General features: G+C 36.8%; 2 protein-coding genes across 5 annotated transcripts; one reads left to right on the top strand and one right to left on the bottom strand.

Moving 5' to 3' along the window:
- The first annotated feature begins 325 nt into the window (after positions 1-325).
- LOC105114546 (Prolyl oligopeptidase family protein) lies at positions 326-7084 on the top strand. Of its 4 annotated transcripts, none has more exons than XR_840158.1 (12): positions 326-754; positions 976-1139; positions 1639-1861; positions 1941-2085; positions 2184-2390; positions 2480-2614; positions 3411-3539; positions 4378-4793; positions 5176-5389; positions 5520-5713; positions 5851-6735; positions 6861-7084. XR_840158.1 is itself a non-coding variant. In XM_011011116.1 (11 exons), the coding sequence occupies exons 1-11, from the start codon at positions 372-374 to the stop codon at positions 6050-6052; spliced, it is 2412 nt and encodes an 803-aa protein (XP_011009418.1). In that variant the 5' UTR covers positions 326-371; the 3' UTR covers positions 6053-6832. The 4 variants fall into 4 exon arrangements, 1 of the variants encoding a protein (XP_011009418.1); XR_840161.1 differs by lacking the exon at positions 6861-7084 and having other exon boundaries at positions 5851-6138; positions 6563-6842; XR_840160.1 differs by lacking the exon at positions 6861-7084 and having other exon boundaries at positions 5851-6138; positions 6484-6842.
- Positions 7085-7707: 623 nt separating this feature from the next.
- On the bottom strand, positions 7708-11927 carry BIM2 (BES1-interacting Myc-like protein 2). Its single transcript, XM_011011107.1, has 8 exons — positions 11725-11927; positions 11459-11586; positions 11075-11159; positions 10030-10099; positions 9836-9931; positions 8506-8882; positions 8295-8424; positions 7708-8168 (listed from the first exon to the last, which is right to left on the bottom strand). Exons 2-8 carry the CDS (start codon positions 11574-11576, stop codon positions 8076-8078), a joined length of 969 nt encoding a protein of 322 aa, XP_011009409.1. The 5' UTR covers positions 11577-11586; positions 11725-11927; the 3' UTR covers positions 7708-8075.
- Positions 11928-13155: the final 1228 nt, after the last annotated feature.

Raw genomic sequence — 13155 nt, 5'->3', positions numbered from 1 at the left:
CACACAGTGTAATTGAATTGAAATAAAATTTGGAAAAGGATCGTGAGTCGTGACAGCGCCTCGAAAAAAAATAATATTATTTTCTGCATTAAATAAGGCGTCGTAGGCTGCAATCCCATGTTTTCAACAATTTTTTTTTAATTCATTTGGTCCGCAGGGCAAGTCTCGTAGGCTGCAATCCCATGTTTTCAATAATTTTTTTTTAATTCATTTGGTCCGCAGGGAGCCCGTTTCTGTTATGGGCCAAAGCCTCCAGTCTTGTATATGGGCCTCCTTCTCTTAGTTTCCCCCCCCCCCAAACCATTAAAAGCTTTTCATTGATTTCACAAAGGGATGCCCGAAGTTTGTCCGCAGCAGGATCTCCATGCTCCATGGCGCTTCTTTCTTTTCTAGTCTCAAAACCCTCACTCAAAACCTCCTTTCTTCCCCTCACTTCTCACTTAATTCCCATCATACCTTCTTCCCCTCTCTCTTCTCACTGCACCACCTCCACTTTCCCATTGCCTTCTCAATCACCTCCTGTGCCAAAGAAACGACCTTTCAATGTCTCTGCTCATACCAAAACATGGCAAGATCCTTATCATTGGATGAGAAACGCTAAAGACCCTGAATTTGTTGATTATCTCAACCAAGAAAACTCCTATGCTCAAGCTTTCATGGCCGACACTCAAAACCTGCAGAGGACTTTGCTTGAGGAAATGAAAAATCGATTACCTACTCAGATTTCAACTCCTCCTGAGCGCTGGGGTCACTGGTTTTGCCCTCTTGCACCTATCCTTTTAACTGTTATGACTAACTTTATAATCTTGCATTATAAATTTGTGAATTTGGTTTCTTATGGGATAAAAATTAATTTGTCCAGGTGGTATGGTTCATATGATGTTAATTTCATCACATTCGTGTTTTTATTTCAGCTGGAGGGAACCTATCCTGGAATTAGTGAATTACTGTAATTTTATTTTTCCATCTGAACAGGCTGTACTACCAGTACATTCCTGAAGGGAGGGAATACCCAGTTCTATGTAGAAGGTTGGAAACTGAGGAAAGTGGTTTGTTAAAGACACTTCTCAATTATGCCAAGGGACATTTTGGGATGGAGCAAGTTTTGCTTGACTGGAACCAAATAGCTGAACAATACGGCAAGCTTCTTTTTTCCCCCTTTCATTTGAGTTGGATATTTCTCTCTTCCTTTTCTTCCCCCCTTTTCCCGGGCAAATTTTGACATTGTAGCTTAATTCCATCATGGCTTTATAGAGAGTTAAATTTATCGTTAACTCTTCCATTTGGTCATTCTTCTTCCCTTTTTTTTCTTTGTTTAGAAGGCCGAGGGAAATGTATCTTTTAAATTGTAAAAATCCTAATAAAACAGGTCAATAAGTGAAACAGAATTTGGCATTGTTGATTGTGTGCTTATGTGGATGCGTCCCAAATGTGCAGGCCACATGACGCTCACATCAGACTGTTAACCCTGTCTCTATGTGCGTGCATGCATGTATTTACTGTGCAAACTGACTAAATCTTTGAGTTTGTTGGTAAATCAAAACATTTACTTAGGGTTAGAGTAATATTTGTGCATTGATTAACAACAGAGCTTCTACATTTCATCATATCAGTGATTAATGTCGATATCTATAGCAGGTTATGTGCATGTGGGTACATGTCGGGTTTCACCAGATCACAAGTTTCTTGCATACACACTTGACATTACTGGCAATGAACAATTCTTACTTCAAGTTAAGGACCTCAGCAATGGATATATTGTTTCACGATCACAAGTTGATGGGGTTGTTAGTTTGGCATGGGCTCAAGATAGCACTACTTTGTTCTACACAGTGTCGGATGAGAATCAACGACCATACAGGCAAATTGTTTTAATATGTCCTGGAAACTTTTTTTCTCATGGAATGGATTTTTTTTCTCACAATTTTTTTTTTTTTCAGGGTTCTCTTCACAAAACTAGGATCAGATGAGATAGATGATGTCCCAGTATTTACAGAAAGTAATTCAAGTTTTTGTGTGGATATAACAAGCACAAAAGATGGCAAGTTTATCACTGTGAACTCAAATTCAAGAACGTCATCCGAGGAAGGAATTTACTTAGTTCATTTTGCATTTCTTTCCAATGATATCTTCATCTCTGTATCTGACATGTTGAGGCTTACTTCCTATTCTGTATTTTACAGGTTTATGTGATAGATGCAACCAACCCGCTGGATGGTTTACAAAGAGTACGCGAGTGTGTTTCTGGAGTGCGATATTTTTTGGAACATCACTATGGTGTGTTCTATATCCTTACAAATGCTCCTTTAAGTGAAAGTGAGGACCGGTCAGATGGAAATTATTATTTGGCTCAATGCCAAGTTGAAGATATACAATCTTCTGATTGGCAGGTCAGGCTCATTTAATTATCAAATAATGAATTACTCCTCTCTTTTTTTCTATTATCACTATTATTTCACATAACAATGTTATCTTACAGAATATCATCCTTCCAAGTGAAGATATGAGCTTTCAAGACATGGACATTTTTAATGGACATTTGGTCCTTTTTGTCAATAAGAAGAACTTTCCTGCATTATGTTCCATCAATTTGCCAATCAAGTTTAACAGTGTGGTACATAAATTTCTACTTTTTTCAAATTCTGACTTACCAGGGAGTTCTCAAATGGAATTTTTTTTTGGGTTTCTATTTGCTTTGTATTTATGTGTTGTAATTCATATTTCATTTTTTCTGCACTATTAAATCCAGATTGGTCTAGAGGATCACCAATGGCATTAGTCATGTTGTTAGAGCTTTTCAATTTTATTTTTTTGCCAGAGGATCACCAATGGCATTAGTCATGTTAGAGCTTTTCAATTTTATTTTTTTGGCTTCAAAACACAGAAACAAATGTTACTTTTGTTATATATTAAAAAAAAAAAAGAACCAAGAAAAGAAAAGGGATTGTTAATGAACAAGTATGTCATCAATCCTTTGTTTCTCACATATGGTTATTGTGTTTCAGCATCTATAGGCAGGAAGTGAATGGCTGTTTATATTAAAAAAAAAATGTAGCAATGGGGAGGATGTTTCATGATATTTTAGCTAACGGGGAAGGGCTACTGCTTGAAACTTTTGCAAATTCTTTGTGCTGTTTTTATGCAATCTGAGGAATATCAGGATTTGCTGTAGGAGTAACCATTGTCTTGAGATCTTTAACAATGTTGCTGTTTTCTGTAAGAAATCGCCAAAATTTGGCAGATACCACATACAATCTTATATTATATACCTTCAGCATAGTTTTTCCTTGTGGTGAGCTGGTTTGAATTATTACTTCTGATGGTGGCATGGATGCTAAATACAATTTTTTTCTCACAGAAAGAAAGACTTTTACATGTCCATTTGCCAATCATCTGTAGTTGTTTTGCAGAATCAGTTGGAGATTGAGAATCTTGATCCATGGTTTTTTCCCCTGCCCTCAAGTCAATGTAACATCGTTCCAGGATCAAACCATGACTTCATGAACCCAGTATACCGTGTGGTGCTGTCATCTCCAGTGGTATAAATTCTATCAAGCTTAATTACATGCTTTATAGCTTAATGCCTCTCTCTTCTTATGTCAAGTATTATAATCTCAGAACCAGAAGAATATTTTCCACTGCCCAGTTACTAGCCCTTATCAACATGCATTCCAGAAACTATTTTCTTATATCTATATGTACAAGTTGTGGGGTATTTGTGGTCCCTTTGTGCCACCACTACTGGTTCTCCACGGCTTGGAATTAGCAGTAGCAAGTCAATGAGGGCTACCTTTTCTTCTTCTTTTTTCCCACTTTATGAACATACCGCATGCCTAGTATACCACAGAATTAGAAAGTACAAGCTATCCAAAGTAGGACTTGAATTCAAGATCTCCTGTATCCTAGGCCAAATCTTATGCCTTTGTGCTAACCCTTGTGGGTTGGATTGAATAACATTCCAGAAACTTTTACAAGGCCATAGTTGTTAGATTGGGTAATTTTATTGGATGGATGTAAGTTTCTTAAAATATGACATGGAGGAATTAAACTGATTCATTATGATTTACTAGTATCCTACTTGGTAGACCTGTGCTTATATTTATTAGACCTACAGTGGTGTTCAGAAGAGTTGCTTTAGCTGCAATCCAATGGGATCAGAAAGCCTTGAGTTGCGATGCGGTTTTCCTTTTCTTCTTTGTTCTATTCTTTGGACAGTGTCATATTCTGTATGCAATGACAATGCTTTATACCTCTTAAGCATGTCCCTACTTTTATTTATAAAAAAAAAAAAAGGAAAAGAAAGCGTAAGAAAAGAAAGGGGCATGATAAGAAAAGGTTACTCTGTAACTCTCCTAGCATTTCTTTCAAAATATGCAGATGCCTGGTGTGGTTGTTGACTATAACATGTCAGAACGGATATTTTCGATTGTGCAACAAGAGAAAGTAAGAGATATTTCTGGTGATTGTGGATCATGCTCACTGGCTTATGAGCTAGATACTTCTGAATATCTTGACCCACTAAACGATAAGGACAAAAATAACTTGAATATTGAATTGCAAAGATGGAAAGACTTTTCTGGTGCATATTGCTGCAAAACAAAGGAAGTCATTTCCCATGATGGTGTCAGGGTTCCTCTGACCATTTTGTACTCCCGAAAAGCCTGGCGGAGGGGTCAATCTCCTGGACTATTAGAGGGCTATGGAGCATATGGGGAAGTTCTAGATAAAAGCTGGTGCTCAGACCGCCTGAGTTTACTTGATCGTGGTTGGGTGCTGGCCTTTGCTGATGCGAGGTTTGTTTTGTGAAGTTTATTTATTTCTCATTGATCACAAAGTCACCTTTTGAATGGAAATTAACTAGAGTTAGGTTAGGCGTAAGATTAAAGTAAACATGCTACACGTTAGTTAGATGTCAACTTTCATATAATTATTTGTATTCATATTTTATTTACAAAGAATATTATTTTTCCAAGACCTAGTGGTACATGTTTGTGAAGATTTCTTCATTGATGACATGATGTTGGTCCTTGTTAAAAAATTGGGCTACCATTTTGCTTCCAAGATTGGATCAAATTGTATCTGATAATTTCCTTCTTAAATGAAATAAAAATTACATGGCGATGCTTGATAAAATTTCTGTCATATTTGAAGAATTGACATGTACTGCATGGGCAGGGGTGGCGGCGGTCATTCCTCGTGGCATAAATACGGCAGTGGGTTGAACAAATGCAATTCAATATATGACTTCATATCATGTGGCAACTACCTAGTTTCTGAGGGCTATGTTCATAGAGATCGGCTAGGTGCCATTGGATTTAGTGCAGGGGGTCTTCTTGTTGGGGCAGCAATCAATATTAACCCAAATTTATTTCGTGCTGCCATTTTGAAGGTTAGCCCTCATTTAATGGATATGGAGAAAAAGTACTATTAAAAACCATTTGGGGTTTTAGAGGGGCATTTTGTTTCTTATTAACATCATCGATACTGTGACACTGATAGTTGGCTAACATTTCTATCAGGTTCCATTTCTTGATGCATGCAACACGTTGCTAGATCCAAGTTTGCCTCTCACCTTGCTGGACTACGAAGAATTTGGGAATCCTCAGATACAGTCGCAGTTTGAGTCCATTTTAAGTTATTCTCCTTATGATAACATTCCTCGTGATGCTTGCCTTCCATCAATGCTTGTAACTGCATCTTTTCATGACTCAAGGCAAATTCATATCTTGAACTTTCTTAATTGATAATCACGAGTGTTGATCTTTAATTTCTACTCATTTTCTCATATTCATAAATAGACCTGCATGTGTGTTCTGTCCATTAACTAAGTGTTTAGTGCTCGTTTCCCAGGGTTGGAGTTTGGGAAGCTGCCAAATGGGTGGCAAAAACACGAGACATTGCATGTTCTCATTGTTCTCGTTCAGTCATTCTGAAAACAAATATGACTGGAGGGCATTTTGGTGAAGGCGGTTGCTATAGTCAATGTGAAGAAACAGCTTATGATTATGCTTTTCTGATGAAAACTATAGGAAATGTGAATGGCAATAAATAAGACTAGACTGCCTGTAAAGCATGATTTCTATGTTGCAATCCTACTTCCAGCACTCGATTTCCCATCTTGCGGATGGTCAATACAAGGTAAATGTTTCTAGACGATTCTTAATTAGTTCATGATTTTAAATTAGATGATTTTTTCTTTTTCAGTTTTTGTTTCTGTTTCTGTTTCTGTACTTCGAAGATGAAATTTGTTCCTGCTGTACTAACGAAGAGAACATGAAAACAGCGGCTGAAGGTCATCGGTTGTATGTTTCAATCGTCCAGTCATAGATCTTTTTCTTTCTCCACTTGAATTATTAAGATGTGCTGGTCTGTTTTTTATAAGAATTGTAGAACAGTCTGCAGAATTACTGCGTGATCACACATGCTCGCTTAGAGATTGCTTCCATTTAGACAATTAATGATCCGAAAGTGATATATATGTAGCACTTGGAACACACAACTGTTTGATCTATGGTACCAGATTGGAGTACTTACATGGGATGCTTTCTCCTTTATAATGAAGACAGCTCATGCATGTCGGGGAAACGTGAAAACCAGCAAGAAGATTCCAGGTCAGCACAGAGAAAGGGTCGTGTCTGCTACAAACAGTTGAAGCATCATACGACATTCTTGCCTAGATGTTAGAGCCTCCTGTTCTGTAGGAGTCGTTATGACAAGCAAATATCCAACAACCAGGTGGCATCCCTCATCGTATTTTGGACTGTAGGCCTCTAGAAGCTGTAAAATATCAAATAATTTTAACCTATGATAAACCTCATGTTTTTCGGTACGCTCTCCGTATTCATATATCCAACAACCAGGTGGCATCCCTCATCGTATTTTGGACTGTAGGCCTCTAGAAGCTGTAAAATATCAAATAATTTTAACCTATGATAAACCTCATGTTTTTCGGTACGCTCTCCGTATTCATATAAAGGCACTTTCTCCATCCTGTATTGACATCTATCAAGCTCAGCGGATAACGATCGGTTAAGACGTAAAAAAAGAGAGGATACCTGTCAAAGCAACCTTTTGTCATTTTTACCTGTTCTGCGTAAATGAATGATATAGAAGTATGGACTTGGTTATGCGATTTATTGGATCCTCATGTTTGGGTGCTTTATAGAATAAATCATTGCTCCATGATTTATTCCACGGTACGTGCTGTCATTAATTTTAACAAAAAGAATTGACGGAGGGCTTCATTAAATAATGTACAATATAGATAAATTAAATATTATGAATTGAGTGGGTTTTTTTATATAAAGATATGATTGAAAACATGTAATATTGAAGGGTACATTAACAACTTTTCCTAAAAAAGAAAAAAATTGTTCATTGAGTAGGTTTACCGCACAGTGACGTGACAGTGGTATGCACACGACGGAGACAAGAAGAGGGTGGTTTTACAACCATAAAATATCAGTATTTTTTGGTGCTCGGAGAAAATCAGTGGTTTAAAATATGTTTTTTTTATTTTATTTTTTTTTTGAAATCGTTCGATCGCTTATAGCAGACGAACGATGAGATCATTTTTGTTTTTCCTTTGATGCGCAAGAGCCATTTTACAGAAACCAGGCAATCCTTGGTGTGTTAGCGAGCATCTCCCTGGAGTCAACAACTTGTGAAAATAATGTGCTAAAATGTAAATCCAGGCTCCATTTTGGATTTTAACAATGGAAATGTTCATCGTTGATCAGAAACGAGGCTGAATCTCACTCATAATCATGCTCAGCATTATTAAAATTTGCGTCTGACACACACAGACCTGCATATTCCCCACCGGCCCCCAAAATGCTCCACTACATGCCTATTTAGTCAATATGTACGTTACAACCACGATATGGCCACTGCGCATCAAACGACCACAAATCTGAGCAGAAACATATAATCTAAGGTGACAGCTCTTAACATGATTCCATGAACTATTTAAGAATCTGAGAAACCAAAAGCACAGCATGTACAATAACCCGAGGGCTGATATCGGGAGCTAAAAAGATATCCCCAGAGCAAACTTGATAAATCCCATGCTGGTCTTATGTCTTTAGCCGTTTTTGAGCTTGATCCGAGTCCTCTCCTTCGCTTGCATCCCTAAGGTGGGTCATCACTTGGTTGCAATCCTGGGGATCCTAGAAAGCAATGGAAGGCACACAAAACTGGCTAGATCAAGCATAATCATAATGTTTATTAGTTTATTACTACTTTCCTAACAACACCTATTGTTTATTGACCACTTTAAATTACCAGCCTCGTACCTTGGATGTTGATGTTCCAGAGGTCAGCCCTTTATTTGCCCGTTTTCCAAGATCAATCTGAACTGAGATGTTGGCCTGTGACAGATCTACACTGGCACTCTGCAATGCTTGCGTAAGAGTATTCAGCAACCTGGTTTCCACAAAATTCCATATCAATGTCCAGCTTATAACAAACACCCAGAACTTCAAAAATTAAAAAGATCACACGCACTCTTGAGAGTAAACACTGGAGATACTGATAGTCCCTGCTTCAATTGCCAGCTCCTGCTGGTTCAACATTTCACTGGTGATGGGGCACTCAGCTGATTGAGCATCAGAGACTGGTTGCTCAAGGGGAGGTGCAACTAGTCCATCACTTCTAGCAGGAGCAGGCATGGGAAGAGCGTTTGCTAGCTCAGGTTGATGCTCCAACACTTTGCAGGTGACATGGTCAGATTCTATTAGATTCGGAGTGCCTGGAAGCATGGCTGGGTTGAGAGCAATGTTATTCTCATCAAGTTTCCCAGGAAATGCTGCCCCTGGCCCAGAACCATTTTTAGTAGCTTGAGGGTGACCACCAAAACTTTGAAGGCGCCAGTGGCTGTTTCTCTGTTTCAAGGTGATCTAGTGAGTTATGCTGAGAATTTTCCAGGTGTAAAAAAAAAGGTACCATATTCAAAAGCATCCACAATTTCTCTCCACCACCAGCAAATTTCCAATAGAAGTAATTAATACCACTTCTCAACCAGACCTTGAAAAGCAATTAACACAAAAACCAAAATGCAAGTAATTTTAAGGAGGTCCAGAAGCAAGAGCCCTCTGTATAACTAGAACAAAAAAATAACACGACGGAACAAGTCTAAAGAGAAAGGGCTCACCATCAAAGATAATAAGCCCCAAATCTAAACACCACTGATTGTTGCTCAACTTTGACAAGTAAAAAAACCAAAAGTTTTAAGCAAATTTAGTAAAGGCATATCAAAGAAGTTACCCCACTACAAAAGTTTTACCTCGGACAATTTAATGAAAATTTTATTATGTCAATTAATCCATAGGAAACAGGATTTGAGTAAAACATAAACAGAACCAGAGTCTGGTAACAGGGTTGACATTCTGAGATTTGAGAAGAAAACATCAATTTTCAATTACTTGATTACGAATGTTTATCTCATATTTCTTTTCTTTTTTTCATTATATCATGAAGATTTCTTACTGTTAATTGTTGTCTAGATGAACATTCTTCCTGCCTCGGATTTATAATATAGAACATGAAGAGACTCGGATTTATAATATAGAACATGAAGAGACGCAAAAACCACACTGCACTTATTGGGTTAAGCATCATAACAGACAAGTTGGATGCTTGAGCACATCCTTGATAAATCCTATCATCAGTTCCAAATTTTCTCTCAAGTCATAAAACCATGGCACTAATTCACTTGAAGAGTGTAGCAGAATATAACAGGTGGACATGTCAACACCTGCAATTAGGCATTAACTAATGCCGATATACATGGGTGAGGGTCACAAGTATACAGCATAAATAGGCATTAAAGCTTTACCCATGGCATCAACTTTGCTGGCTCAGGGCTCCATCCAGGATATGGACCCTCATACTTTTGCACCTTCTCCTGTAAATACTGGACATATTCAATGACCTGCCAAGGAGCATTAATATGTAGTCAACAAATTTGAATGGAAAATCTTGTCTACTGAATTGAGCAGTATGCTCTAGTTTGAGTCGCATGTTGTGTACCTCTAATAAAAATGATGCTGTATCTCTTTTTTGATCACTATGAGGAATGAGATCTCTCAATATCTGAAATCTGAAAGAAAAAGACTCTGGTTCATAAAGCTATATCACATTTTTACAGTTCACGAGTAAATGAAATTTTGACTGATAATCAGAATGTTTAATCAAATGCATCCTTTATTTTATGGTGAAGCAACATCTAAGATTTATATTTCTAGTAAAAAAATTTCAACCATTGAATTGTGACCATTTGTTGAGATACTGGTATCCATGATAATGAAAGATGGCCTTGCCAGCAGACACGCACAAAAAATTGAAAGCCTCATAATCAGTATTAAGATTAAGACATACTATACAAGTGTGTTTATATTTGGTAATACTGCAACATGACCAAAAGCTGATAAAAAAGGGTACAAGTTTGACAAGTTTGAACGTATGGGTCAGCAATCCTGAATACTGTCAATCAGTTAGTACCTTATCTGAAACCACTTCTAGTCAAAGTTCAAAATTTTAGTTAAAAAAACCACCAACATTACACGGTGAGGATAATTTGGCTGGAAAGTAAGTATCGTGCTGGAAACTGGTGCCTTCAAGACTTGAAAATAACAGTTAGCAAGTGAAGTGATTCAACCCAGCTCAATTGCATAATGTAATGCATTGACTTAATTCCCTAACCATTTTGCAAAATCACTGCAAAGAAAGTTAGCTCAAACTGCCCTCCTTTCTAGGGCTCCATCAAAGTTAAATCGAATTATCCTTGAGTTTTAAATTCATCAACTAAACTAGTGTAAGGAAAAAAAAAGCCCTGAATACCACTGATTTTTCATATTGACTGGTCGAACTCTTTATCCATATCTCCCTTCACTGAAATGATAGTGCGAGCAAAAACAAAGCTGGTGATTCAAACAACAGCAAGACAGGCATGACTAGCATACAGAATCTTGTGAGCAGAAAAAATCAGAATTGTATTGCATACATATTCAAATGCTAGGGTTTATATATATATTTCATGTGCTAATAGTCAATCCACAAAAATAAACCAACAAACCTCTCGTTTATCTTGCTCCTCCTTTTCTGCTCAGTGACAGAATGTTTCGATCTTATTGCATTAGCCTTGTCACTATTCTTCCCATCTGCCTCCGAATCCGAATCCCAAATCATAAAAATACAGGAATAAATAAAACTCAACAACCCATTCTAAAACACACCATTTCAACAACCCTATGGCATAAAAGCCTCCAAATTTACGATTGAGAAGCAAACAAATAAGAGAAATTGCACCATGCCAAACTTTAGAAATTTTTTAAGAAAAATGCAAAATCACACCACGAATAAAGAAATGAGAGAACATAAACTGTGACAGCCTTGTAGAGAAGGAATAAAAAAAGAGCTGGATCTAATATAGTACAGTCTAATGTGAAAAAGAACACACCTTTACAAGAATTAGTGTTGTTAATTGTAAAATTTGAAGATGGCCCATCTTTTCTGGAACCAAATTCATCTTCCTCGTACTCTTCCTCCTCTTGATTTTGATTCCCTTTTCCTCTCATTCCAGCAAGTCTAATTTATCACCACAAAAAAATTCAAACCCGAAATTCAGATTTCTTTTTCTAGAGAGAAAAGGAAGAAAAACATCTGTACACTTTGATTACAAAGACTACAAATGAAAAGGAAATGAGAAAATAGGTTGAGCCAGACCTGGACTGGATTAGTTAGTATACGAGAATAGATAATTTAAGGAGTTGGGTGGTTTCCGGTGAACAGAACCACCGTGTCGGAGGAAGAGTTGTGGTGGCTCCGGCGATCTGCCAACGGTATTTTTGAGTTTGTGAGTTAGGACTTGGGAGTTCGTGGTCTGGTCTGGTCGCTCGTGTTTTTTTTTTTCTTTTTTGCTGGAAGTGGTGCAAAGGATTCCATGCGGATTTGCTCATGTTTTTCCGTGAGCTCAGGGCTTTCTTTTAAAAAAAAAAACAAGAAGAAGAAAAAAAAGAAATTTCAAGAGTGTTTTTTTTTTTCCACCTTTCAAGGGCATTGAATGAATGTACCCGAAATATATTACAGGGATCTTCCCACCTTTCAAGGGTGAATGTACCCGAAATATATTACAGGGATAATTATTATAAAAAAAAATTATATAGTTGGATCTTGGATGGTGTTTTTGCTTTAAAAAATATATATTTATTATTTTTGATAAAATAAAAATATAAAATATATAAAATGAAGAAATTGCTTTTATATATAATAGATGAGAAACAAAAGATCACATGCAGTCTCTCTCTCTCCCTCTAGTCCTTCTTTGTATCTTCCAAAATTCACAATTTTTCTTTGTGGATGATACAGATATGAAGCGTTCCTAAAACCTATAAATTATTTAATCTCTCAACTATTATTGCATATTATGTTTTCCATGTGACTTCCTCCTAGTTGCCATATTCTACAATCCCTTTTCTACGTGTTCTTCCTTATTTTCATTTTCTCTGTTTTTTTCTTTCCTTGTATCCTTTTAATAATCTTCGACACGGGCTTCCTTGTCTTTAGATTGTGTTGTTTAGCAATAATCTTAGGTTTCCCTTTTCATTTTGGTTCAAGTTACAAGTTGGAAATTTTTCACTCTGCTCGCATTTGATTTTCTCACAAGTTCACAGCAAGATTGAACCCATTTGTCTGGAAAAGAGGAGTGTTCTTGTATTGAAGCAATCAAAAGAATTATCCTCGAAGACTTGATTTCCAGGTACTTTATCTTGAGTAAAGAACAGCCCAGAAAAAAAAGAGAACGAAAGCCGCAGCTTGACATGGAAAAGAACACACTAGAAAAGCCTTTGGCAAATGAATTGGAATAGGAAAGATGAAGCCTTGGGGGAACAAAGATGATAACACCATTGGGCAATAACATCTTTGTTTCACGTATTACCAGAGTCATCGTCTCGGTCTCTTAAGCATTCTTTTCGGAAGAGAACACGAAACTATTGCTTGTAACTTGTTCTTTTGTTGAAGGAACTTTGTCGTGCTCGTGAATATTTTATATAGTCAATCTATTGTTTTTATTTATATAATATATTTATTATTAATAATAATAAATGTTTTTTATATTAATTTAAATTTATAAAAAAATATCTTGTAAATAAAATT

Source organism: Populus euphratica, unplaced genomic scaffold, assembly GCF_000495115.2.
Source record: "Populus euphratica unplaced genomic scaffold, PopEup_1.0 scaffold5.1, whole genome shotgun sequence".
NCBI lineage: Eukaryota > Viridiplantae > Streptophyta > Magnoliopsida > Malpighiales > Salicaceae > Populus > Populus euphratica.
The sequence above is the reverse complement of the archived record's forward strand: the minus strand, read 5'-3'. Positions and strand labels throughout refer to the sequence as shown.

Bases quoted from the DNA above. Each gene is read 5' to 3' on its own strand.
- LOC105114546 (XM_011011116.1), top strand. From the start codon at position 372: ATGGCGCTTCTTTCTTTTCTAGTCTCAAAACCCTCACTCAAAACCTCC. The intron at 2,615-3,410 runs GTACATAAATTT...GTTGTTTTGCAG, and splicing joins CAATCAAGTTTAACAGTGTG to AATCAGTTGGAGATTGAGAA. The intron at 5,714-5,850 runs GCAAATTCATAT...CTCGTTTCCCAG, and splicing joins GCATCTTTTCATGACTCAAG to GGTTGGAGTTTGGGAAGCTG.
- BIM2 (XM_011011107.1), bottom strand. From the start codon at position 11,576: ATGAGAGGAAAAGGGAATCAAAATCAAGAGGAGGAAGAGTACGAGGAA. The intron at 10,100-11,074 runs GTTTGTTGGTTT...TTTTTCTTTCAG, and splicing joins AGGAGCAAGATAAACGAGAG to ATTTCAGATATTGAGAGATC. The intron at 8,883-9,835 runs GTAAAGCTTTAA...ACCTTGAAACAG, and splicing joins CAGCAAAGTTGATGCCATGG to AGAAACAGCCACTGGCGCCT.